The sequence below is a fragment of the Gigantopelta aegis genome, chromosome 7, assembly GCF_016097555.1.
Source record: "Gigantopelta aegis isolate Gae_Host chromosome 7, Gae_host_genome, whole genome shotgun sequence".
Taxonomy (NCBI): Eukaryota; Metazoa; Mollusca; class Gastropoda; order Neomphalida; family Peltospiridae; genus Gigantopelta; species Gigantopelta aegis.
The window spans coordinates 16,584,535-16,610,552 of NC_054705.1; the positions used below are offsets into that span (position 1 = coordinate 16,584,535).

A 26,018-nucleotide genomic window follows, 5' to 3' on the forward strand; every position below is an offset into this window, starting at 1 on the left:
TTCAGATTCCCGTTGTTCGTTTCTCTTATATGGCAACCCAAGCTGTTATAATACACATAAGACGTATTGCAACTATGTGTTAGCTACAGAAAATAAATGACAATATGTAAGGCATGTAAAAAGTTAATATGATAACTTTATTCTATGTAAACCAGTAATCACTAAGGCTTTGCTTCACCCCCAAAGACCCGGATGATCGGTAACTAGGCCGTGTGACGTCACGCCGGTTCCGAGAATGTTACTCTACGACAAAATGTAAACACGTTTACGAACATTGTTGGCCGCCATTTTGTTTTTATCGCTCGGCTCGGTTCGGCTTTATTCGGTTGGGTAAATTCCAAGGATGCGTTCGATTGAGTGCTCGCTTGTAAATCGATGCAACAGTTCATGCAAGCACTTTATTATATAAATTAATCAATTACACTTCAACACTTCATCTTTTCACCAAACATTGAAGACGGGAGTACCGAAATCTTAAAGGTAAATATGACTTTTTAATCTATGTATACTAGAGTAGCTAAAGTACAGTTCTTTTAGGATAAGGGGAACTGGCCCAAACTGTATCTACATTCTTTCCTCTTTTTATATATATATTTTTTTTACATTACAAATTCCACTCATTTTAATTACAAATTGCACTCAACCTTTTTATTTTCACTTGCAAATAGTCTATTACAAATTAGCGAGAAAAATTAGACAGTTACATACCCTAACAACGTTCCAGTTCCGGCGCGTTCCGCTAACAGCTGGCATGGCCGATGACCACAGTTGTTTGTGAATCTTCAGCTGAGATTTATGCATGCCATCCCCTGGCATCATAAGTGTCCCCACCTATGCTTTAAAAATAAAGAATGTTACAGGTAAAAATTAAGTTGATGAAATTACGTCTTGTTATAATTAACCATGTGTTAAATATAGGAGATGAATCTAGCGAGCTGTCATCCACCCTGATTGTTTTGGTTTTCAAGCCTGGAACTTTTGGAATTTTTTTCAAAGCTGCAATCTCGCCTCGCATTAATTATCATAATTTTATTTAAACATACAAACACATTTAGTTTTAATTAATTGTGTGTGACGATAACACAGTTGTAAGTTAGATAATAGAAACATATGTTTATAGTGAACACATTTTTTCATACTATGGAATTTACTACAAGTTATTTATTTCTGAGCCGCTTGTTTTCTAAATTAAATAACAATAGTATATTTTTGTTATTTCCAAAACACTTATTTTTATTTTTACGTGAAACCAAATTCTGTTTTCATTACTAGTAAATTTTTACAATTTAGCTAAATTTCCACACCCTATGCTAATTCGGCACCCTACTTTTAATTGATTTTAGACAAATTTCCAGACACTATGCTTATTCAGGCCCTATGTTTATTAGGCACTCGAGAGTAGTCTTGGACTTTAATTAGGCCTAATCAATTTATTGTTATTATTAGCACTGTATTACCATTAGTGATCGCCAAATATTCCTCATGAGCTCATCTCGGACTATATGGTTTTAAAATACCAAAAGTTAATAAATAATTTTATGTATGTAAAAAAACAAATATATATTACTCGACGCAGTTTCTGCGGTGCTCCGAAGAAGATAGCGGAGAAAACTACTTACAACCAACATGGTAGTCAAGGGATAAGAATAGCCAAACAATATGGCTCAGACCACAATTAATTTCGCTATATGTTTCTATATAGCCTTAGTGGCTATAACATTTTTATTAATATCAGCAGGCCCGTGAAGTTTTGTATGTACCTTTGCCTGCATGGGGGACACATACCCTGAAAAGGACAACCCCTGTTGTCCAGCTCTTTCTCCCAGCATATTGGTTTAAACAGACACACTCTCTAAACCAGGCCGGAGTACACCCATTTTACACAAAAAGCACTACTTTTGCATGGGCCGGAATTACCACAAACAAGTCTTCAATGTGAACAAGTTACACATGTTTACAAACTACATGCTATCCCCTGTCACTTCAGTCAAACAGTTGCCACTTCATAGCTGTCTGCCATGAAATAATCACAGTCAAACAGCAGACTACTTGCGCGGTGAAACTTCCGGATTTTGGACAACCAAATGGGAAGATAACTGGAATCTGAGGCCATATTGTACATTGCGAATTTTAAGGGCTTACCAATACATAAGACATCTTTATGGCGCCTGATGCGTGTCAGTCGTGAAGAAACTTCAATATGTATACAACTACAACTTTATTTGAACGAAACGTGCAATAATATTGACGGGAAAACGTGCCGCTGTGATCTGTGGCGGCGCTGCTACGAAGAAATGGCATCCATATCCCGTAACGGTAACCGAGACGTAGGCGAAAGTTTGTTACAATACCGTAACTAAGGTGTGACGTATTATTTTGAGTCACGTGACGGGCATTCCCCGAATAACCGCAGTGTCAAAATGATTTACCAAGCTCGTGTAACAAGAACGCTTGATCGTCCTATGCGACGTAGGGTAAATAGAAAAACAACAACAATGAAAATAAGTTATTAAAAAATAATAAAAACATGTACTGAATGATAATAAGCTTATACATTAATTTATTTTAGTAACAGAAGCATGTTAAAGCCGCACGCCCCTAGTTCCATCCAGCGAAAATAAATTATAATTTTGGTTAATCTACAAACCTGTAGCACACTTAGATCATGTTTTTATAAAATGGAGTGAAAAAGCAGGTTTTATATCGATAAATGCCATGGGAATCCCCATGACCCAATTGCTTGAAATAATTTCGAAAGTTAGTATTCTGATGTCACCGGTAGATGTCGCTCGAAGCATAAAAATGTCTACGTCGCAACAAATTTCATAGAGTGCGCACAGACTTGGGATGCGTTCCTTTCACCTCTCCTGGACATGTTCCAACTGTTCTGTCCTGGACCGCGAAAGGAATGAGTTTGGAACAGGAAGTTACTTTATGAACATGGGTGCTTCTGTTTAGGAAGTGGCTGCTGCAGCAATCATGATACTTGAATGGGAATAAGACGACACTGACCATGTTGACTATACTACAGTGTTTGAAATAATAAATTTTATATATTTAGTATAAACCGTAATTAGCCTACATTTGCTATTCGGAACCGGGTACTAGTGCCTAACCTATTGTTATTAGCAATTGGATGCACCGTTTATTATTGGTGGTGGTGGTAGTAGTAGTAGTAGTCGTCGTGATCGTCAGGGGTCAGACACTTCCCCTCCCCAGGACGAAAATGTAAGATTATTTTTTCCTACTCTGTATAAATAAAGGTAACAATATAGCTTGTCCCCCACCCCCACCCCCCCAAGGTTGTATCCCCTCTCCAGATATCGTAAGACTTGGCAAAATTATTGGTTTTAAGGGTTTGTAACGTTTTGTATTGAGATGCTTACTTGTCTGAACTTTATTGTTAGCGAAAATTTTCACAAATGAACAAAAAGCAAACGACAACAAATCGGATGTTGATTGCGCGAACCGTGCACGAGAAAACAAACCGAACCAAAATAATAACGGTCACGTGGTATACCAACGTCTGTGACATTGAAATGGAAATATCCCCTCTAAAAATAGATTAAACCTTGTCTGCTCAACATGTTTTTCTCAGAGGCACGTGGCTTTTTAAGAAATATGTAAAATGCATTTTGTGATATTACAAACACCAGGATTACCAAAAAACACTTCAGGTGAATGGAAAGGTATATTCTAATTAATAAATGGTAAGTAAAGTGCAATTTTAGTTGTGAAAAAAATGGGTTTAATAGCGAAAAACAACGGCGTAATGGTTAACAACTAGGGTGTGTCCCTTTAAACGTCAACAATCCCGACTAGTTAGGCCTTTGCATACGATGTGACTATACATACGAAGACCATGTATATAGCCTCCGCTAACGAGGGATGGCTATATTTACAGCAAAAATGTATATTGGCAGTAAATAATTATTTGATTGATCCATATTACCGAACCATCTGGAACAGGAGGAATACATACTAATACTGCACGAACAGAGCGTTTTGTGAACAGGGGAGGGAAAGTACATGAATTTAGCATACCCTTTTGTGTACGTTTTCCATAGACATATGCATAGCGTAATATTGCCTGTACAGTACTAGCAAAATAAATAAATAATAATAAAAATTTAATATTAATAATAATAAACAATTATTATTATTAGCCTACTACTACCTTTTTGGGGTGGAGGTGGTGGTATTTTATCTGGGGGAGTTTTTTTGGCTATACAAATGCAAGATTAACGTGCCTGCACACATGTACAAACGGCAGGCTGAACTTGTCCCTGCATGTAAAACTGGATTCAACTGGGTTAAATAATAATTCAATCTAATTAAAATTAGCTTCACTATTACATGTGGATCTAACAGCAGCCCGTTGGAGCTCATATCCAGTTGTCCTTTCATTCGACCAATCAAAACATTACTTGTAGAATCATGCTAGATTGGTAATAATTAAGCCAACCATTGGACGACAAAACATGCGACAGTGCACTGTTTTTTTTACGCTATACATTAAACCGAATGACAACTTTGTGAACCAATCGAAATAATTTAATAATAATAATAATAATAAATGGTGAGTTCATGTTTATTATTTTATTTCAGCATATTCGCAATTATTTTCTCAATGAAATTAATAATATATTTTTTATTATCTGCCATGTATATAGCCGGCCCCCTTTTGCTAAGTCTCTATACATGGCGGTCGTTTATATAAAATTCAAAAATACATTATCCAGTTGTCGTATATATAGCCTCATCACTACGAATCTGTTTTGTCGTAATTTGTTAACTTAAAAACATGAAGAGTTCCAAATTTTAAAAATGAAGCGTGTCATGGAAATCCCTCGATCGTAGTTCAATTAAAATGTTTTGGATCATACAGTAACTAGGTTTGGTATTTCAAATGAATGTAATTTCCATTTATAATCCATATTTAGAGAAATAAGGCACACTAAATCCTTGATTGAGTGCCTTTAATGGGTAGGTGTAAAGCCACTACACCGACTTCTCTCTCACTAACCACTAACAATTAACCACTAACCCACTGTCCTGCACAGATAGCGGAGATGTGTGCCCAGGACAGCGTGCTTAAACCTAATTGGATAAACCACAAAAATAAGTATAAAGATTGTCATAAATGTAAAAAAACAAACAATATACAGACAACAAAAAGAGAGGAAACGCACTGTCACCACTTCATGGGCTACTCTTTTCGATTAGCAGCAAGGAATCTTTTATATGTATCATCCCACAGACAGGATAGTACATACTACGGCCTTTGTTCAGTGACGTAGGCAGGATTTTGTATTGGTGGGGGGGGGGGGGGGGCAACAAGTAATCGAGTGGTGGGATATGACACGGGGACCTTTTTAATGTTATTAATAAGCGAAAAGGTAAAAATGTCCCGGGATTGGGGGGGTGGGGGGTGGGAGCATGGCCCATTGGTCAGACAAGCGGAGCAATTAACACACGCACATTCATCCATCCAGACCCATTCATCCATCCATCCATCCATCCATCAACTCTGTCATATATCACAAACATGTATTATCTGGCGTCTTGTGTGTCTTTGTAGCTGTCTTCCACGTGACTTCTGGTGAGCTCATCATAATATATGCTAATGATGTCCAGCTAAAGTAGACCTCTACTTCACCGACACAATATGGCGGGTGAGCAATTTTTACATAGTCTTATTCAACTTACTGTGCTAGCACAACAAAAATGCTATTCAACCTGAGTCATACCTACACACTGCAGAATTCTCTCCCTTGCCGGATATGCGCAATGCTATCCTTGCACGGGCTACCTGTAACTTCATTCTCAATTCTGCAGTCCACCTGTTAACACCTGTTAAGCTTTGGCAAAAAGTTTTCTTTACTTGTAATTTTGTGTTTGTTTTTTTGGTTGAACTTGACATACGGTTGGTAGTTGGGAATTCTGTGTTGAATTTACCATGTCCGACGCGAGTTCATTGACAGCTAGCGCACGGAAAGTTTGTGCGCGAGATGGTTGTCTATTTCCGTTACGACGTAAAGACACACACGTGTTGTGTCCGGACTGTCGGTCTTGTTCTCAAGACCGTCAGTGTGAGATCTGCGCCACGTGGTCTCCTGACCAGTGGGTTCGGTTCGGTTCGGTTCGCAGACTCCGGTTTCGGGTACCAGCAAAATCTTGTCGTCTGCTTCGGCAGTAGTCGGCAAGTCGGACTTAGTGGGTAGGTCCCATAAGTCTGTAGACACTTCGAAAAGTGTCCAGAAAGGGGGGAAACACAAGGGTGTTTCTTCGTCGGTCCGTGTTACGAGTACAGTTACAGATACTTCGGGAGCGCCCCCCCCCCCCCCCCCGGGCTCCTATTGTGACCGTGGTACGTGAGCCGTCTTCGTTAGTGACGGCGCCTTCTTCTGTTTGTGTGGCTTCGTCGCGGGCGTCGCCATCGTCGTTACGGTTACCTTTACAAACAGAAGGGGGGGGGGGCAGGTGGAGTCGTCGCGGCACCGGTTTTGACGACTTCATCGGTTACCGAGCACATGCACTCCGTTGTGCATAGGTCCACTGCTTCGTCCGCAGAGCAGGTGGCCCCGACTTTGCCTTCGATTGCTGACAGTCGCTTCGGCACCTCAGCATTCTCAAGGCCCGAGGAGAGTTCTGCCAGTTTGCTTCGAACTGAGCCAGTTGTTCCGATGCCGGGATCCGTCTCTGATGGCATCCCGACCGATGTTTACCGTTGGGTGGAGGACTCATCCCGTTTGGGTCCTCCGTTTGCATATGTTTACCCCAAGGGTCCGGTAACTTCGGTAGCAACGGACATCTCCTCACAGTTTGCACCGTCTTTGGTCCCTAACTCTTCGACTTTACTCGATAGAGGACGAGGTTCGTGCAGATACCCCTCGGCTGGGGGTACTCTGTGGCCGCAAACTCCGACCGTTCCGCACTTGGCGCAGGAACGACCGTTAGGCTTTCAGGAAACGTTGTTTCGGAGTTTTGTGGAATTTTTGAACGCTTCGCCTCAGTTGGGATCATTGCTTTTGCAGACGGGACTGTCGGGTGCGGCTCCCATTCCTCCCCCCCCCCCCCCCCCCGGTTTTCCGCCAAAACCAGCAGAAACTGCGTCTCGACAGCAGTTTGACGATGCAGTTAGGGATTGTCGTTCGGTTCCTATTGTTTCCATCTCGGGAGACGCTGCCCCAGGGGCGTCTCGATTAGGGGGAGGAGTCCATATAGATCTTCGGGATCCAGTGGACAGTGACCTGGCTTCAGAGGAAGTGTCGGTTGGACCGGATTCTGTCGCTGACCCAGCTCTCTCTCACTTCGGTTCGGAGGTAGAGGAGGAGTGCGATTATCCGGCGGTTCTGGCTTTTGTCAGGGACCAGGTCCGACAGGTATGCGGGGACGCTATACCTCAGGTTGAGACCCAGCCTACATTCAAGGGTGTCTCCTTCGGGAACCGTTCTTTGAATTTGGTCACTCCTCGTGAGGAGTCGGGTTTACCACTTGCACAGTAGGCGCACAGTTCACTTTGTGACATTGATGTGTTGATCACTGGCAGTGATCGTATCTTGGGAGTGGGTGTTGATGAGTACCCAACGGCACTGCCTACGGGGAAAATCTTAACGGGAGCGCGCATTTTTCGTGCCGACTCCTATGAGACGTTGGGGGCAGATTTTCTCGAACATCCGGCGGTCGTTCCCGCTAGTGTCCGAGCCGCTTGTTCCCCATCGCCGCATGTGTCATTGCCAATCGAGGATCTGGAATCGTTTGAACGGCTGGCTAAGTCGATGTTCCAGGTTAATAACCATTTAGGTACGTTCCTATTTGGCTTGGATAAGGCTGTCGAGAGCTTTCCCGCGATGGCGAAAGGCTGTTTGGAGGCTACGTCAAAAGCCTCTAAGCATATCGCTCAGTTATCTGGCCGATTGTTTGTGAACAGTCTTTTGTTACGGCGTGACCATTACCTGGCGGGTTTGAGTGCGTCAAACGTTGCGAAGACGTTTTTTCGTACACGTTCGGTACGGGAAAATGTACTTTTCGGTCCCGATTTTAATATTGTCCTAGACAAGGATTTGTCGCGACCAGTCCCGAACACTCGACCCTCAACCTCTGGTAAACGTCGGTCCACGTTTTCGGGGTTCAAGCCTCCTCCTGTGAAAAAGGCTCCTTTTTTACAATCGGCTCAGATCCCTAGGGTTCCTGACACTAGGAGGCAACCAGGTAACAACCCGTCTTCCGCTAAGCGAGGACGCAAACGTCGTACTGCGTTCCATTCTCAGTCCACCAAAGGCGTTGCGCCTACGGGTGGTAAGCGGTTGGGATGAGGGTACGTGAACGATCGGCAGTTGCTTTCGGAGGTACCGTTAGCAACCATACCCGTGGGGGGCAGGCTCCGTCATTTCCTTCGAAATTGGTGCAAGCTGCCTGGTCTCGACCCCTGGGTTCTGTCGGTCGTTCGACACGGTTACAAAATACCCTTTTCTTCGAGCCCCCCTCTTACTTCCACTCCGAGAATGCCGCCGTTACCGTCCGCGGATCGGCGCGTTTTAGTGGAGAGTATGATTGCCGAGTTTCTCGACAAAGGGGCCATCCAGAGAGTCAGTCTGGACACTCCGTGATTTTATTCTCATCTTTTCTTCGCCCGGAAGAAAAATGGGGAATGGAGACTAATCCTAAATTTGAAGCCACTGAACGTCTACGTCGATGTTCCTTCCATGAAAATGGAAACGGTTCATTCGGTCCGGAACCTGCTTCAAATTGGGGAGTGGGCTGCGTCGATCGATCTGAAAGACGCATACCTCCATCTCCCGGTGCACATGGCGTTTTGGAAGTTTCTGCGCTTCCTGTTCGACGGGAAAGCATACGAGTTTCGTGTGCTCCCGTTCGGTTTGGCGACGAGTCCCCATGCTTTTACACGTGTGGTAAAAGCGGTGGTAGGTCATGTTCATTTGTTAGGGGTTTGAATGCATACCTATCTGGACGATTGGTTGATCCCAGCTTCGTCACAACAGGAGTGTCAGACCAATGTCGGGTTGGTTTTGGACACGATCCTCCAATTGGGTTTTATTCCCAATTGGGTGAAATCGGAGTTAACGCCGGCTCAGATTTTCACATATCTCGGAGTGCTCTTCGATCTTGTGGTAGCGTCGGTTCGTCCCACCGATGCGCGTATCCACAATTTCCAAACGTCGGCGCGACGTTTGATGGGGGAGCAAAGTACTACGGTACGATCTCTCCACGTGGTGTTGGGCCACCTCGAATCTCTGGCCTCATTGATCGTGCAGTTCAGACGATTCAAACGACCACTCCAGTGGCATTTGTCCCCACGGTGGGACGGTCACAATTGGGACACGATAGTGCCTCTGGGCCCATGGTTCACTCATCCGATACAGGAGTGCATGTCCCTATCGGTTCCGTTGCACCCCCCTGCTCCGGATCTGATCCTGTTCACGGATGCGTCGCTGCACGGGTACGGGGCGCATCAGCACATTTCAGGGGTATGGAATCTCTCCGAGAGGAAGCTTCATATCAACTGTTTGGAGATGGAGGCAGTGCATCGTGCCTGTCTTCATTTTCGGTGTGTTCTTCGACACCGTCGAATTCTGTTGAGATGCGACAATACGTCGGTAGTGGCATATCTCAATCGTTGGGGTGGAACCAAATCGGAGACTTTGGGTCGCAAAGCTCTTGCGATTTTGGAATTCTGCGACCAACTAGGGACCACTCTGTGGGCGAAACACATTCCTTCATCGGTGAATGTGTTAGCAGATGCCCTCAGTCGACATACCCCTGTTCAGACGGAGTGGATGTTGAACAAAGGGGTGGTCGCAGCGGTTCTTCGGGTGTGGGGCAGTCCACAGGTGGACATGTTTGCCACACGGTTGAACAACCAATTGCCGGTGTTCGTGTCCCCGGTATCGGACACATTGGCGTTGGAGTACGACGCGTTAAGTATGGATTGGACGGGATTGGATTTTTATGCCTTCCCTCCTCCTGTCTTACTCGGCAAGGTGTTGACCAAAGTGGTCCAGGAACCTTGTCACGTGACGTTGATAGCTCCTCTGTGGGTGGCGCAGCCCTGGTTTCCACAGCTCCTGTCACTGTTAGTGGCAGTCCCGTTCCGGTTACCAGTGTTGTCCGATCTACTCAGCCAGCGACTGAGTCAGACGGTGTGGCATCCGAAGCCGGAGGTCTTCCGGCTTCACGCGTGGAGGTTATCAGGGCTTCCTTGCGATGCAGAGGTTTTTCGACAAGAATTGCGCATCTCGTCTCTTCAGCAAAGCGCAAATCTACCGAGTCGGTTTATCAGTGTCACTGGCGTATGTGGGTTCGTTGGGCGAACGCACGGGATTTCGATCCCTTATCGCCTACTGTCGACGATTTAGCGGAGTACTTTCTGGCGTTGGTCCAAGAAAGGAAACTTAAAGTCACGACAGTGAAAAGTCACAGAGCTGCGATTTTCACTACTCTTAAACAGTGTGGATGTCGTGACTTTTCTACGAACTTGGTGTTGCAAATCATTACAATCCACGGTTGAACGACCTTCCATTATTCCGAAATGGAATGTCTTTCTGGTGTTACATGCTCTTAAGGGTGCGCCTTATGAGCCGTTGAGGTTTGCTAGTCTTCGTGCCTTGACTTTTGCATGACTTGGTTGATTACAATTCGGACGTGTCTGTCACTTTACGTACCGACCCTATTTTTGTTGCTAAAAACCAGTCTCCGGGGGAAGAGTTTCCACCTACTGTCATTCACAGTTTATCTCGTACACTGTCATCTGATAACTCGGATAGTCTTCTTTGCCCGGTGAGAGCATTGAAGTATTATTTGGAGCGTACGAAAAACCGGCGGCGGGGTAAAAAGAGATTGTTTATTTCTTATACCATTAGGCCGGGTGATGTCACAAAAAATGCTTTGTCTCGATGGATAGCAGCTACCATCAAGCTAGCATATGAGATGGCGGGTGATCATGTGTTACGGAATTTCTCTGTTAAACCACATGAGACCCGAGCCATTTCTGCTTCCCTGAATTTTCATGACTCTTTAGATATTATAAAGGTCATGAATGCAGGAGTTTGGAAAGGACGGCACTTTTGACCGTTTCTATTTCCGGGATATGGCGGTTGGTCCTGACGGTACGCGTAGGATCCAGACAGTCATTGCGGCTCAACACGTCGTGTCTGTGCGCAGGGCAACGGAAAGGGGTCGACCTCTTTTCCGTCCGACTGCCATCGATTCACGCTTCGGACATGTTTAACACTCCACCCTTTTCTGAGGGATGGGGTTTTTTGTAGTGTTGTCTACCGTTTCCTCTCCCTGGGGAGATATTTTTTCCTCCCTTTCATGGGGATGAGTTTTTCTTTTGGGAAGCCCCTTTTTATTCCCAAAAGTGTTTTGACTCCTTGTTACCGTATGTCGTGGTTCGTCCTATCTCCATGTCATTACTTCAAAGGAGCTTTTTGGGTACGGGTAAGTCCTCTATTTTCTTACCTCCTCCCATTAATGTTGAATTCACGTGCTCTAACGGTGTGATTGCACGTCCGTTATAGCATATTTGTTGTGCTAGCACAGTAAGTTGAATAAGACTATTAGAAAATTTGTTTCTAATTTTCATTATTATTCATACTTACCTAGTGCTAGCACAACAAACTATACCTCCCACCCACCCCTATGAGGCTTTCCCTCGGTGGGTGGACTTTGAACCGAGAATGAAGTTACAGGTAGCCCGTGCAAGGATAGCATTGCGCATATCCGGCAAGGGAGAGAATTCTGCAGTGTGTAGGTATGACTCAGGTTGAATAGCATATTTGTTGTGCTAGCACTAGGTAAGTATGAATAATAATGAAAATTAGAAACAAATTTTCTAATTTTATTTTAACTTGGTTTTCCGGGCGCATAGCTAGGCGTACCCGTTAACGGACGTGCATATTAAAAAATTAGTAGACTGCAACATCGTAAAGTAAAAAATTAAAGCTGGCAGCTTTCTCGTTGGGTGTGCACGTTAAACACCCTGAACAGAACTGAACCGGTATTACCAGGGTCTCTGCCAGAGGGTAAAACGAGTATGGCGCCATACACAAATTGTTTTGCATATTTTTTATTTTTTTATTTTTAAGTAAACCTTTTGACAAAATTAATGACTCTTATCATTTTCTTTATGATTTTCTTACCCCTAAACCTAACCCTTTTTCTTTCTGGTGGAGGATCCCCATACCCACTGTTGACAGTGGTTGCATTCAATTCCATAGCACCATACCCAACAATTTCGTTCTGGCAGAAACGCTGATTACGTAGCTGTAGGCCAACAAAGCAGGTTCCAGAAAGTGCCCAAGAGAAAAAACCTGCTGCCGCCACATAGTTTGGTTGTTTGTTTTGATTAATGACACCACTAGAGCACATTGATTGTTTAATAATCGGCTATTAGATGTCAAACATTTGTTAACTCTGACACGTAGACATCAGAGTAAACCCACAGACAGGAAAGCACATACCATGGCATTTGACCAGTTGTGATGCACTGGTTGGAACGAGAAAAACCTCAATCAGTTGAATGGATCCACTGAGGTGATTCGATCCTGCGACGCAAGCACCTCAGGTGAGCACTCAACTGACTACGCTAATTGCTGCCCCTGCCGTCATATAGACAACACCTAATACTTCAATTTCAGCAGATACGTTATATACCGTATTTCCTCTAATAAGCACTAGACCTCCAATAAGCGCCGGGTCTGTAACACTTTGCAATAAAATAAACACCGGTCCTCCAATAAGCGCCGGGTAGGACAGCCGAAAACTTATTATTCCCTGACATAATTTTAAGAAATCCCAACAAAAAAATAAATAAATAAAAACACTCAGGAAAAACACATTAAAAATGACGTGTCCCTTTTCATTTAGGTTTGTTAGTGAGGGCTAATTCGCCATTTTCATGTTATTGATTTAAGCTACAATATACTACTATTTTTAATTTACTGTCGAGGCCTCTTCCAGCAATAATGTTGACACTAGGCACTTTACGTGGACAAATAATGTTAATGTGTTCATTGTTTTGTTAAAGTTCAAAGTCATTGTTAAAGTTCGAAATTAGTTTAAAAATAAATAAACTTGTAAGTTTGTAGTTTTTAGCTTTAATTTCAAAATTTGTTTATTTATTATTGATTTATTAATCATCGGCTATTGGATAAAATATTAGTGGCTGTATATTATTAATTCATTTATTCATTTCAACTTATGTTCATGCTTATATCCAATTAAAGTTCAAGCACGCTGTCCTGGACACACACCTCAGCTATCTGGGTTGTCTGTCCAGGACTGTTAGTTGTTAGTTGGTTAGTGGTTAGTGAATAAGAAGAGGGTGTAGTGGCCTTACACCTACCTATTGAGCCCTTAAGAACTCGCTCTGGGCTGGAGCTGGTACCAGGCTGCGAACCCTGTACCTACCAGCCTGTAGACCGATGGCTTAACCACTGTGCCACTGAGGCCGGTGCTGTATATTAAACATGTTTCTGATCGTTCTAGTATTTGGCTCATTCCACGCAAACTCATCCTGGAATGCAAAAATTAAAATGCATCTTATAAATTAAAAAAGTGGTTTTTTTAAATATTTTGGATATCTATATTTATGTTAAAGAATAAACAAATCATGAACAGTGAGATAATTTTGTGTGTGCCACTATTTGAAAATACAACACCTGCAAACAAAACAAAACACACAAAAATGAGTCCGTATATAGTCATTTGACAGACAACTGGGTGTCTTAAGATTTACCACAGTCTCTTTCTTTTCTCTTCATATAACTGGTTTATTTGAAAAACAATACACAAGTAACGCTATTTTGCATGTAACACACGTAACGCAAATATCCAATAAGTTTTCATAACTAGTAAAATACTGAATACTGAAAGTGGCCTTGTCAATCAACCACCCCCACCTCCCAGCCAGGGTTTCTGCCAGAGGGTAAACGGGTATGGTGTCATACCGAATATTTTGGGCAAATTTTATTATTTTAAGTTAACTTTTTAACAAAAGTAATTACTCTTATCATTACTGTATGCTTTTCTTAACCCTGTAACACTAAATGTAACCCATTTTATTCCTGGGGAAGCCTACCCTACCCCCCCCCCCCCCCCCCCCCCCCCCCCCCCCCAATACCCCCTGTTGACTGATTGCATTCAACTCCATAGCGTCATACGCAAAAATGTATACCTGGCATAAACACTGCTCCTATCCTACCAGGAACTAATTTTTCAATATCGGTAGCAGTTCTATAAATCTATAAATGTATCATCTTTAGTGTCTTCCTAAACAATGTAATTCATCTTTAATGTAATGATCAGATTACTATTAAAAATTTAAAACATAACATTTTATGCAAATGCTGCAATAGCCAATGAAATTTATCAGTTGCCTTCTTATTTTGACAAGTCTGATGTAAGATTTTATAAAAGGAGGTTCAGGATGCACTGACTGGAATATTAGTACTAAAAGTATGAGTGAGCATAAACAGGCAATATTATTTGAGTGATATTTGCCACAAAAAAAAGGTGGGTGGTGCTAACCCCCTCTAAATCCACCCCTGAAAAAAGAATACTTAACTTTGATGTTAAAGACATTATTAACAGTCACTAAAAACAAAAGGCAGTAAAACAAATAAAATTTACAAGCTAATGTTCAGTTTCTGAAATCAGACGCGTAACACGTAACAAATTTATGTAACACACGTAACACTACATTTTAATGATATGAAAAACAAATATCTGAGTAATAAGATTATTCTTTTATGATAAATATTAACTTACATTTTGGTGATTAAAAGCAACATACAAAATTTTATTATCTCTGGTTTCCTCACAGAATTTTGGCAACTTTCAAATCTGAATGTAACACACACAACGGGTTTTGTTTTTGTTTTGTACATACAAAATTATTCGAAGACAAATTGCAGTTAGAGCTTCTTACAAATAATAAGACGACCAAAAACACATTGAATAATTATATGTAGCAGACCTTCGTTTTTGAAAAACCCATGAGTGCTAAGAATCGCACTCCTCAAAATGTTTACGAGGGGGGAATCACACACCTCAAAATGCAGAGGGGGAAATCGCATCCCTCAAAATAATCAGAATTAGAGGCAAGAGACCGAGAGGAATTGCACCCATGAACATAATTAAGTTTGAGGAGTAATGATTTCTAAATTAAATATCTTAAGGGTTAATGTTTTGTGTTTTCAAAATAAATATCCTAATTTAACTAATATGATGGCTATTCTCAAAGATGAAGGAATGGGCCATTGCAGTCTTACACCAGAAAAAGAAACACCATGAACACAATATTTATCGATTTCTTATGTATTATATGCATATCATGTTGCATTACAATTCTGAATCATGATTGCCCATTGGACTATTTCTCTTTCCAGCCAGTGCACCACGACTGGTATATCAAATGCTGTGGTATGTACTGCCCTGCCTGTGGGATGGTGCATATAAAAGATCCCTTGCTGCTAATCAAAAAGAGTAGCTCATGAAGTGGCGACAGCGAGTTTCCTCTCAATATCTGTGTGGTCCTTAACCATATGTCCGACACCATATAACCGTAAATAAAATGTGCTGAGTGCATCGTTAAATAAAACCTTTCTTTCTTTATTTTTTCTGAATCATGATAATCTGTTGACTATTTATGAATAAGGAATTGAAACTGATTTGTTTGTGCTTATTCTGTTTTATTTAAAACAAGTACAATAATTTTGGTTTTCATCGCAGAATGATACGATTTCTCCTTGGACAGAAACCTGTGAACTGAATGTAAAAGTTTAACAACCACATGGCACAGGTTTATCACATTTATCATGATATCATAATATACATGTTATGTACCTGCAAATTCTTTATTTAAAAAAAGACAACAACCCCCCCCCCCCCCCCAAAAAAAAACAAACCCTGTCATAACAGAGAAAATGTCAACATCTATTGTTTTCTACCCAAATATATATTACTACAATTTTTATAAATATATTTTTTTTACAAACAGGATTAGCTTTCATTTTCGGTGTACTGTAGTTAACACGTCGTTTATTATACACTCGCCCCTGCGTGTGCTGTAACCTCACCGTGGTGCAGGGGTGTAACATTCTCTTTGAGAATGGCCAGTACAGCACAAAAGTGAAGTTTTGAGTAAAGTTCAGTATCCGTAAAATTCTGTGATATTTGTGTTTTTGTACAGTTCTTTACACTGTTTTTGTTTAAGTCTTGAATTTTTATATTGATGTTGATCATCACTTTATTTATTTGCATTACCATAGTTTGACACCCAATAGCCGATGTATTTTTCGTGCTGGGGTGTCGTTAAACATTCATTCATTCATTATTATACACTCGAATCATAGCAACCCATTAAACAAAACAAAAACCAAACAAACAAAAACCAACCTAATGTAAATTTAATTTTAAAATATACATGCTTTACACTTGGTAAATTGGAATTACTGAGTTGAAATTAAATCGGTGTGTTTGTTTCAGGTGCCCGTCAACCGATCACATGTACTTGAAATCTGACTACCAAGGTCAATCTTCTTGGCTTTAAATCACGTGGCAGTATCGTGAAACAGAAATGTCTGGAGTACGTCGCTATGCTATTAACAAAAACAAAACCTGCTTTACTAAATTCGTTTGTTGTTGGTGTACGCGTTTACTGTGATATCAACATTATAAACATTATACACATCATAGAATTATTGGACAACGCACCTATTATTTTTTCTGCACGTGATCAAAACGACGACAGTGTAAAATAAATTGTGCGATCATTACCTGCATTGTACGAAATTAAACAAAACAAAACCGACGAGATCTTAATAAGTGAATTCCTAGCTGATTGGCTCAGTGTAAAAATAACCAACCAATCGTGTTTCAATTTATAAAATGTATTCTAGGAAGTTCATTGTGAACAGAATGGAAAGGTTTGTGGTGTTGTGGATTGGATTCAATAAACAATTAAAATGGCAGAGTTAAAAAACAAAACAATTAAAGCGAGATTTGTTCAATTTAGGAGCGCATTATTTCGTGCCCGTCAGATTGAGTTGACGGGGGTTGACGGGCGTGTTAGCGCTCATGCCCGTGAAAAACGATAGTCTGATGTAGACACTGATATTCTAAACAAGAAAATATATTTAATGCATATTTTTAGACGTTAAAATATTTGTTATTAGTCAGGAGCATCTTACAATGCAGGAAACTTTAAATAACTATTAATACTAGTCTCAGACTATCAGCTGTCAGAATGAAGTTGGTCAACTCGATTGCTGCGTTGTAGTTTTCCCAATTTGCGACCTATGATGAAGCCCTGAGATTAATAACTAATCTGTCGTAGGAGTTGTATATTACGAGAATTGACTTGTATGAGTGTCCAGACTAGCAACTGGACAGCCGTAGAAGTCAACATATATGCGAATTGGCCAGCTCGGTCATGACAATTGGTAGCCTGAGGCTAGCAATACTCGCTTTTTTGAAACTCTGCCTTTCAGGTTTTATAGAGGAGTTTATTTCTTATGACTCGGAAAAGTATGATGATTTGGACACTTTCCTAGAAAGGTACAGACCATCTAAAACTAAAGGAAGGGAAGAGTAAGTCACTTTTTGTTATTAGTTTTTCTTTTTCTTGTTTTAATTATTAACATGTATGTGAAAAGAGGACATATAGGCTGATGTAATCAAGAAAGGCGGAGTTACTTCCCTTATGTTATTTTAGTGAAAGTAGATAGTTTTTTTTTATGCCTATAAAAATGTCATTTACTGGGAGAATGTCTCTCCCGCGCAGGTAAGTGGGAGGTTCGATCAAATGTCTGGAGACTCCTATGGAATTTGGTAGGGTTGACAGGTCTGTGTGGTGACATAACGTTGACTGCTCCCACCGATAAAGCAACAGCATTTTTATATGCTCTTTTGCATTAACAGCGATAGGGACATAGCCCAGTAGTAAGGCTCCTGCCTGATGAACGGTCAGTCTTGGATTGATCCCCGTCGGTGGATGCATTGGGCTATTTCTCGTTGCAGCCAAATTACCACAACTGGTATATCCGAGGCTGTGGTATGTGTTATCCTGTCTGAAGGGTGGTGCATATAAAAGATCCCTTGCTACTAAGGCCGAAAAAAATAAAATTACTTGTTTCCTATTACATACTGGAAAAATATATGGTAGGTAGGTAGGAAAAACATTTTATTTTGGAAAATAATTTTATTTATGTATATTAAATAACGGTGTTGACTACCGGTATCCAAAATAACCTCTGCATGTATAGAAATGCATTATGCAAACCAACAATACCATTCACCACAGTGTTTTCCCTAGAAATGAAGTAAGGCATGGTAAAGTGACGTTTTGGGGGCATATTTTATGTGCAGTTTTAAATATAAGGGCTTTTTTTTTCCATTATACAATTTTCAAAAAGACAAAAACCTTATGGCCATTTTATTTTCTATATTTATTTCATAACTTAATTTAAAAAAAGGAAATATGTAGTACTATCCACATAGGTGTGTTTAAAGGCTTCTTTTTACATGGGCAACTTATAAATTTATAAAAGGCAAGGTATTTTGATTTTGAGGGCAACATGGTGCTGATCGATCTATCTGTGGGAGAGTACATACAAACGACCCCTTGCTGTTTAATAATAGGCAGAAGGTTTACTCTCATACTAACACTTAACTTCTGTACTGGTCCAGGACAGACTTGGTTGAACCTCAATTGGATAGAAACCAGTAAGTAAGTTATGACAATTTATTTTAATGAAAACTGAAAAGAAGGGTTCTATATTTATCTGTCCAACAATAACATTTAAAAAAAATGTTATGAATATTATCTTTCCTAGTGTATGTAAGAAATTGTAGACTTAACAATTTTATAATTTGCAATGTTAGTTTTATTCTGTATGCATCCAGTATTAAAGTACACACTTGGTTTGAAGCAATCAATTGGTCCAATGAATAGAAATGCAGTACAAATGCTCAGGATCCTCAAACGAATGTTGAAAAGTAAAGTTTGTTTTATTTAATGACGCCACTAGAGCACATTGATTTTTATCTTTAATATCATCGGCTATTGGACGTCAAACACATGGTCATTTTGACACTGTTTTTAGTGGAAACCCGCGAAGTTCCCAGTGACACCACTTAAAAAAAAAAACGAAACACATCAAGATCTTACTGACATATTTAATCATTTGATTTGGCAGTAAACTCCATCAGTATCGGTAAACATTCCCTCCTCTAGTTTATCAGAAGGTCACTAAATTTCTACAAGGCCAGTTTGTCGCTGGAATAAATCATTAAATATAGTTATTATTATTATTATTATTAATAATCGGAACACCTCGCTACGCTAGATGTAGAGTAAATTGGAAAAGATCGCATATATTCGTGAAAACAATTTTCCGACTCCTTCGCCCGATATCTCACGAAAGTTACCGAACTTCAATTTGAAGGGAAGTAACTCCATCAATCAATTGTTAGAAGAAAGTTTTCGTGGCTAACGGGTCACCAATAAAACTAAATTTGCGACAGTAAAACCACCGATATACGTCCGCAAATCGGAAAACACAGTAGGGTTATTCCCTAAATGACACCAAATTAGTGCTTGTGATAGTTTTGGAATGTTTTCATGGAAATCGTTGTTATATATTAAAAAAACATTTTTGGATATACAAAAAAAGTTTTAGAGTCGGTAGGTTCAAATTAGGGTCGGTCAGGTAACCGGAAACAACAATATTTTATGATGCGCCTAATGCAAAAATGTAGCGGGTACGTTTCCTCTTTATAAGACTGTCAAAATTACACATTCCCAGTCTGGAGCTCCACGCGGTAAGACGTGTTTGTTTCGCTGGTGCACACTGCACGTGCTTTCGTGTGCTCGACTTGGGGATCCTTCATTTCGTTGTTTTTGTCAGCGAAATGAAGTTTTCAACTGGGATGTATGCGGCCATTGGAACTGATTGAACGCTTCTCGTTTCGACAGTTTGCACCACCGGGTTTAGAGGCACTGATTTTCCGTTTCAGATTTTTCCCTTTTCCGTTTCATATTACAAATTCTGTGTTTTTTTCTGTTTCAGTATTAAACAAATTCTGTTTTTGTTTGACACACACACACACACACACACACACACACACACACACACCCACAATTAATTGCTGGTATAAAATAAATAAATATGCAATGAGGCAAAACATGTCAGTAGTTTGTATTTATTTTTGGTTTAAATTTAAACACGAATACGCCACGACACAGACTTCGGAAATTTTCGGTTTTCTTTATGATATGATCGGGAAAATAATTACAAACGATCACACTATAAACCACTTCCCTTGTATAATTTATTTTGAACAAAGCCTGGCATACAATATGCAATTACTGCATTCCTTTGTGAGATCGGAAATATGGCAATGCCGCAAATGTTAAAAATTAATAAGCAAACATAACATAATATATCTTTCACTTGAGTAAATATCGGACAATTTTAGCTCACAATGTTCGTTTTTTCCTGTTCAATCGCCGGGAATAAGTGAAGAAAACACGACTGGTAAAACGTCTAGATACTCTACATTAAACATTTGGCATAACATATAAGGTACATGTACTAGTGTCGTAGCGTAGCACAGGCAGATGTCGGTGTCCATAGTTTCTAGTTCGAAAAATTAATTTTAATTAATCAAATGTGCTATTTAAAGTTAAATCATGTTTTGGAAAAAAATCGGGAATTTCGTTTCAGATAGGTATTTCCGCAATTCCGACCGTGCCTCTACAGGTTGGATTCTTTTTTAGCGAGGTTCCTCGCCTCCACGTCATTTCTCCTTCTGACTATGTTGACTTGTTTTTTCGTGACTTGTATGACAGCCATTCTGCAGAACGCCACGGTTGTTCGCGTTTAGTCTCTACATGTCCGAGCCTGTCCTAGCAGCACTGGAAGATTGACCGCCCCACTCTAAGAAGAAATACTCTTTTCTAGACTTTACTTTGCTTTATAGTGATACCATCTCGTATCCTCCGGAGACGGGCCCGTCCGCACCACTATCCAACTCGTGACGACTGGACTATACCTTAGTCTGATAGTCTCTCTTGTTCAGACGGATCCGGCTTCTCAAGATCTGTATTTCAGCAGAGCACTACACCTTCAACGTCTATCGACTGTCAATCTAGGGGTTTTCTTGACCGGATGCAACTCATCTCGTCCCTATAAGCTGTGCACCCAAACGGCCTTAACGAGGCCACTCACGTGGACATATCGATCGGACTTTAAACTTTTAGATCTGCGTTCAAAAGTTGTCGAAATTACTCTTTTTTTAAATTATTAAATAGTCCGATCCTCTTCTTTTTCTTATTTAATTTTGGACTGTTTAATTGGCAGGGAAATTGGAGTATATGACTAGGGAACTTGGGCTCTTTGCCACATGGCCGCTGTTGAATTTGGACCAGTGGTAAAGCGCTCACTTGATGCACGGTCGGTGTGGGATCGATCTCCGTCGGTGGGCCCATTGGGCCATTTCTCGCTCCAGCCAGTACACCAAGAGTGGTATATCAAAGGCCGCGGTATCTGCTTTTCTGTTAAATTCGAGCCCTGCATCCCACCCCTGACCTGTCAATAAATCAACTGGTGAGAGATCTTTTATATGCACCATTCCACAGACAGGATAGCATATACCACAGCCTTTGATATACCAATCTGGTGATGGATAATGGCATCAGGTCGTTTCGTAACCATACCGTTTCGTACCATACCGGTTCGTACCCAAAAGCATACCAGTTCGTACCCAAAAGGATACCAGTTCGTAACCAGAGGAACATCGGCATACCAGTTCGTACCCACATTTGTACATGTTATTTCATGAAAAACAAAACAAAAATCCAAGCCCAATGGCATTTTAATAACTAGCGATTAGAAATTGTCACGAAGAATCATGTCAAGCGAAGTCAGCTTATTTGTTGATATATTTCAAACACATAACATTTTTCTTTTTACATGACAAAAAACATTTTAGCTGACTATGAAGAGTGACATATTTTCGCACCGAGAGCTGTCCTCAGTTCAGCCAACGAATGTTCTTCCTAACGTTCGCAAACTATTTGATTGATGTTCGTCGTGTCCATTTGGTTTAACGTGAAGTGCACAAACCAGTCTAGCGAACGTTTACTAAATATACTCTTCAAAAAAAGAAACGCAAAAGGGTACAAATGGGTTATAACTCCGATTTTATGTTTCCTACCGGTTCATGCTTTGTGAATATAAGGTCATTGCATGTCCCAAACACATTCCCACGGTTACATTCGATACAACGCAGCTACTGTACAATAAAGTTCCAAAATGTGAATATTCGCAAAAACGCAGCCACGTGCAAACCATGTCACCACTGCACGTGCGTTGTCTGCACGTGCAACATGAACACCGACAGTATAAAAGTGCAGGGTGTTCGCTTGCCTGGCCTCTGTATCTGGCCGACAGTTGACAATCCAGGACATGCCACGTCTCAGTGAACCGCAGAGAAACAATGCCATCGGCCGACTAGACGCAGGCGAATCCAGAACGGCCGTTGCCAGGGCATTCCGTCCCTAAATACATGTATACTACGATAATCATCTGGCACACATGTAAGGGCATTAAAAGTGATAGTAACAGGAATTCAATTCTAACTTTCATATAGTTGTGGTAACCTATGGGTTACCAGGCTATATTTTGTGGTAACCTGTAAATGGGTTACCAGACACAATGCTTATTTCGATGCCTGATATATATTTGGGTCAGTAGGAAACATGTATTACTTGCACAAACAACATAGTACCCAATGTGTAGATATATATATATATATATATATATATATATATCACTGATTATTAATACCTCAATTTTTGTTTCTCTTTTTTAACATCTTTCTAAATTGTTAAACACATCCAGCCCTAGATACAATTTGTGGATTCAAGTCTCAGTGCGCGAATGTGAAGAATATGATGATGAAGAAGATGATGAAGAAGATGATGATGATGATGATGAAGATGATGAAGATTTCATACCTATCAAATGGATAAAATGCAAAAAGGAATTTGAAAAGCTGAAACTATCAAATCAACTTACATATGAAAATATTAAAGGTAGAGTATCAGCATTGTTTTCCGCCTAAAGTACGTAGAACGCAGAAACGATCGGATCTGAGTTACATATGAAAATATTAAATATACTCTTCAAAAAAAAGAAACGCAAAAGGGTACAAATGGGTTATAACTCCGATTTTATGTTTCCTACCGGTTCATGCTTTGTGAATATAAGGTCATTGCATGTCCCAAACACATTCCCACGGTTACATTCGATAAAACGAAGCTACTGTACAATAAAGTTCCAAAATGTGAATATTCGCAAAAACGCAGCCACGTGCAAACCATGTCACCACTGCACGTGCGTTGTCTGCACGTGCAACATGAACACCGACAGTATAAAAGTGCAGGGTGTTCGCTTGCCTGGCCTCTGTATCTGGCCGACAGTTGACAATCCAGGACATGCCACGTCTCAGTGAACCGCAGAGAAACAATGCCATCGGCCGACTAGACACAGGCGAATCCAGAACGGCCGTTGCCAGGGCATTCCATGTGTCCCCAAGCACCATCTCCAGACTGTGGGACCGTTACCAGCAACATGGATCAACACGTGACCTCCCTAGATCCGGTCGACCACGGGTCACTACCCCCGGGCAGGACCGCTACATCCGGGTACGCCACCTTCGGGAACGATTGACTACTGCCACCTCCACAGCCGCAGCAATACCAGGTTTGCGCAGGATATCCGACCAGACCGTACGGAACCGCCTACGTGAGGTAGGAATTCGTGCCAGACGTCCAGATCGAGGTGTCATCTTAACACCACAACACCGTCGACTCCGACTGCAGTGGTGCCAGATTCATCGACAATGGCCTCAACTGCGATGGAGACAGGTGTGGTTCAGTGACGAGTCCCGATTTCTGCTCCGACGTCATGATGGAAGATGTCGCGTGTATAGGCATCGTGGTGAACGTTATGCGGCAAACTGCGTGCAGGAAGTGGACAGATTCGGCGGGGGTAGTGTCATGGTGTGGGCAGCCATCTCACACACTGGCAGAACTGACCTGGTCCACGTGCAGGGCAACCTGAATGCACAGGGCTACATTGACCAGATCCTCCGGCCACACATCGTTCCAGTTATGGCCAACGCCAACACAGTGTTCCAACATGACAACGCCAGGCCTCACACAGCACGTCTCACAACGGCTTTCCTACAGAACAACAACATTAATGTCCTTCCTTGGCCATCGATATCACCGGATTTGAACCCAATTGAGCATCTATGGGACGAGTTGGACCGACGCCTCCGACAGCGACAACCACAGCCCCAGACCCTGCCCGAGCTGGCAGCAGCCTTGCAAGCCGAGTGGGCCACCATCCCCCGGGACGTCATCCGTACTCTGGTTGCTTCAATGGGCAGGCGGTGCCAGGCAGTTGTCAACACACGCGGAGGCCACACCCGGTATTGACTCCAGATGACCTTGACCTTGGTGGTGTGTCCTATCACTTACTCACAATGGACTAGAGTGAATTGTGAACAATCCTGCAACATTTGGTAATTATCGGACTCACCATTCAATAATTAAATCAATTCTCCAAATGTTACGACAATGTGGTTTTGCGTTTCTTCTTTTGAAGAGTATATATCAGCTGTGTTTACCGCCTTAAGTACGTAGGACACAGAATGAAAGTATTAAATATATTGCCCTTGTTTTCCGCAAAAAGTATGTAGAATATGGATCACGGCAACAAAGTTATTTGAATTGCATACGACATGGCAATAAAAGTTTAAATTTTGTTTTGTTTAACAACACCACTAGAGCACATTGATTTATTAATCATCGACTATTGGATGTCAAAGATTTGGTAATTTTGACATAGTATTAGAAAGGAAACCCGCTACATGTTTCCATTATTAGCAAGGTATCTTTTATAATGCACAATCCCACAAAGGATAGCACATACCACGGCCTTTGATATAGCAGTCGTGGTGCACTGGCTGGAACGAGAAACACATAGCAATAAAGTGAACTGGTGAACGTCTGGCCCGAAACTGTGACTTTAAATATTACAAAATAATGGCGTTGGCCAAAGTCACCCAATAAATAGGGGAGGGTCCCTTGGGCCCCCACCTGAATCCGCGCCTGATTGCATATATTTATTCCACATTAAAATCTTGGTCGTGGTTCGCGTTTTGTAGACGCACTCACTCTGTCACTGAAACTAATGTATTTTGGTTCGTTTAGCCAGACCGCACGCACGCGCCACGTCCATTCTATATAAACCTTTTAGTATATGTCGACACCCTCTGTCTAGATATATAAAACTTTTAGTATATATCGACACCCTCTCTCTACATGTAGATATATAAACCTTTAGTATATGTCGACACCCTCTGTCTAGCTATATCAAACTTCAAAAATATATCGACATTCTTTCTTTCTTTCTTTTTTATTTTTATTCTTCTTTCTTTTCTTTCTTGTATTGTTTTTTTTTCACTTACTATATTAAAATCTGTATTTTGAGTGTGTGGTAGCGCAAACTTCATTTTACTCTGACTGTAAGAAAGCTAGATACTCATTTAGGTTATACGCTGTGTATAATGAGAGCGTATGACCTTCCAAATGTCCGTCTAGCTCTCTTCCAGTCAGAGTACTCGGGCTACATTTTGCCTGGCTAATATATAGGAATTTCTTGGTAGTTTGACATTCTGGTGTGGTGTCCACACCCCAGCACCCTCCCGCAGAATCCACACCTGATATTATTTTCATATTCATTATTTTAGCAATAGCGAGGAATAATAAATATTTGTCTGGAAAGTGGCTTGTGTACCGGGATGTCTGTGAAATTGATGCAGTCTGGATGACAATAGCCAATGCAGTCGTAGCAAACAAACTTGGTCAAGCGGCTAAGGTATGGTATAGTATTAAAACAAAGTTTTATAATGTGGTA

At 41.2% G+C, this 26,018-nt stretch overlaps 1 protein-coding gene across 1 annotated transcript in view; it reads left to right on the forward strand.

Moving 5' to 3' along the window:
- The first annotated feature begins 322 nt into the window (after positions 1–322).
- LOC121376844 (UPF0696 protein C11orf68 homolog) overlaps positions 323–26,018 on the forward strand; it is a 29,224-nt gene continuing 3,528 nt past the window's right edge. Inside the window, exons 1-5 of the mRNA XM_041504634.1 lie at positions 323–480; positions 5,582–5,675; positions 17,517–17,616; positions 22,932–23,125; positions 25,852–25,979. Of these exons, the coding sequence (XP_041360568.1) occupies positions 5,669–5,675; positions 17,517–17,616; positions 22,932–23,125; positions 25,852–25,979 (429 nt within the window). The 5' untranslated portion in view covers positions 323–480; positions 5,582–5,668. The remainder of the gene's footprint in view (positions 481–5,581; positions 5,676–17,516; positions 17,617–22,931; positions 23,126–25,851; positions 25,980–26,018) is intronic.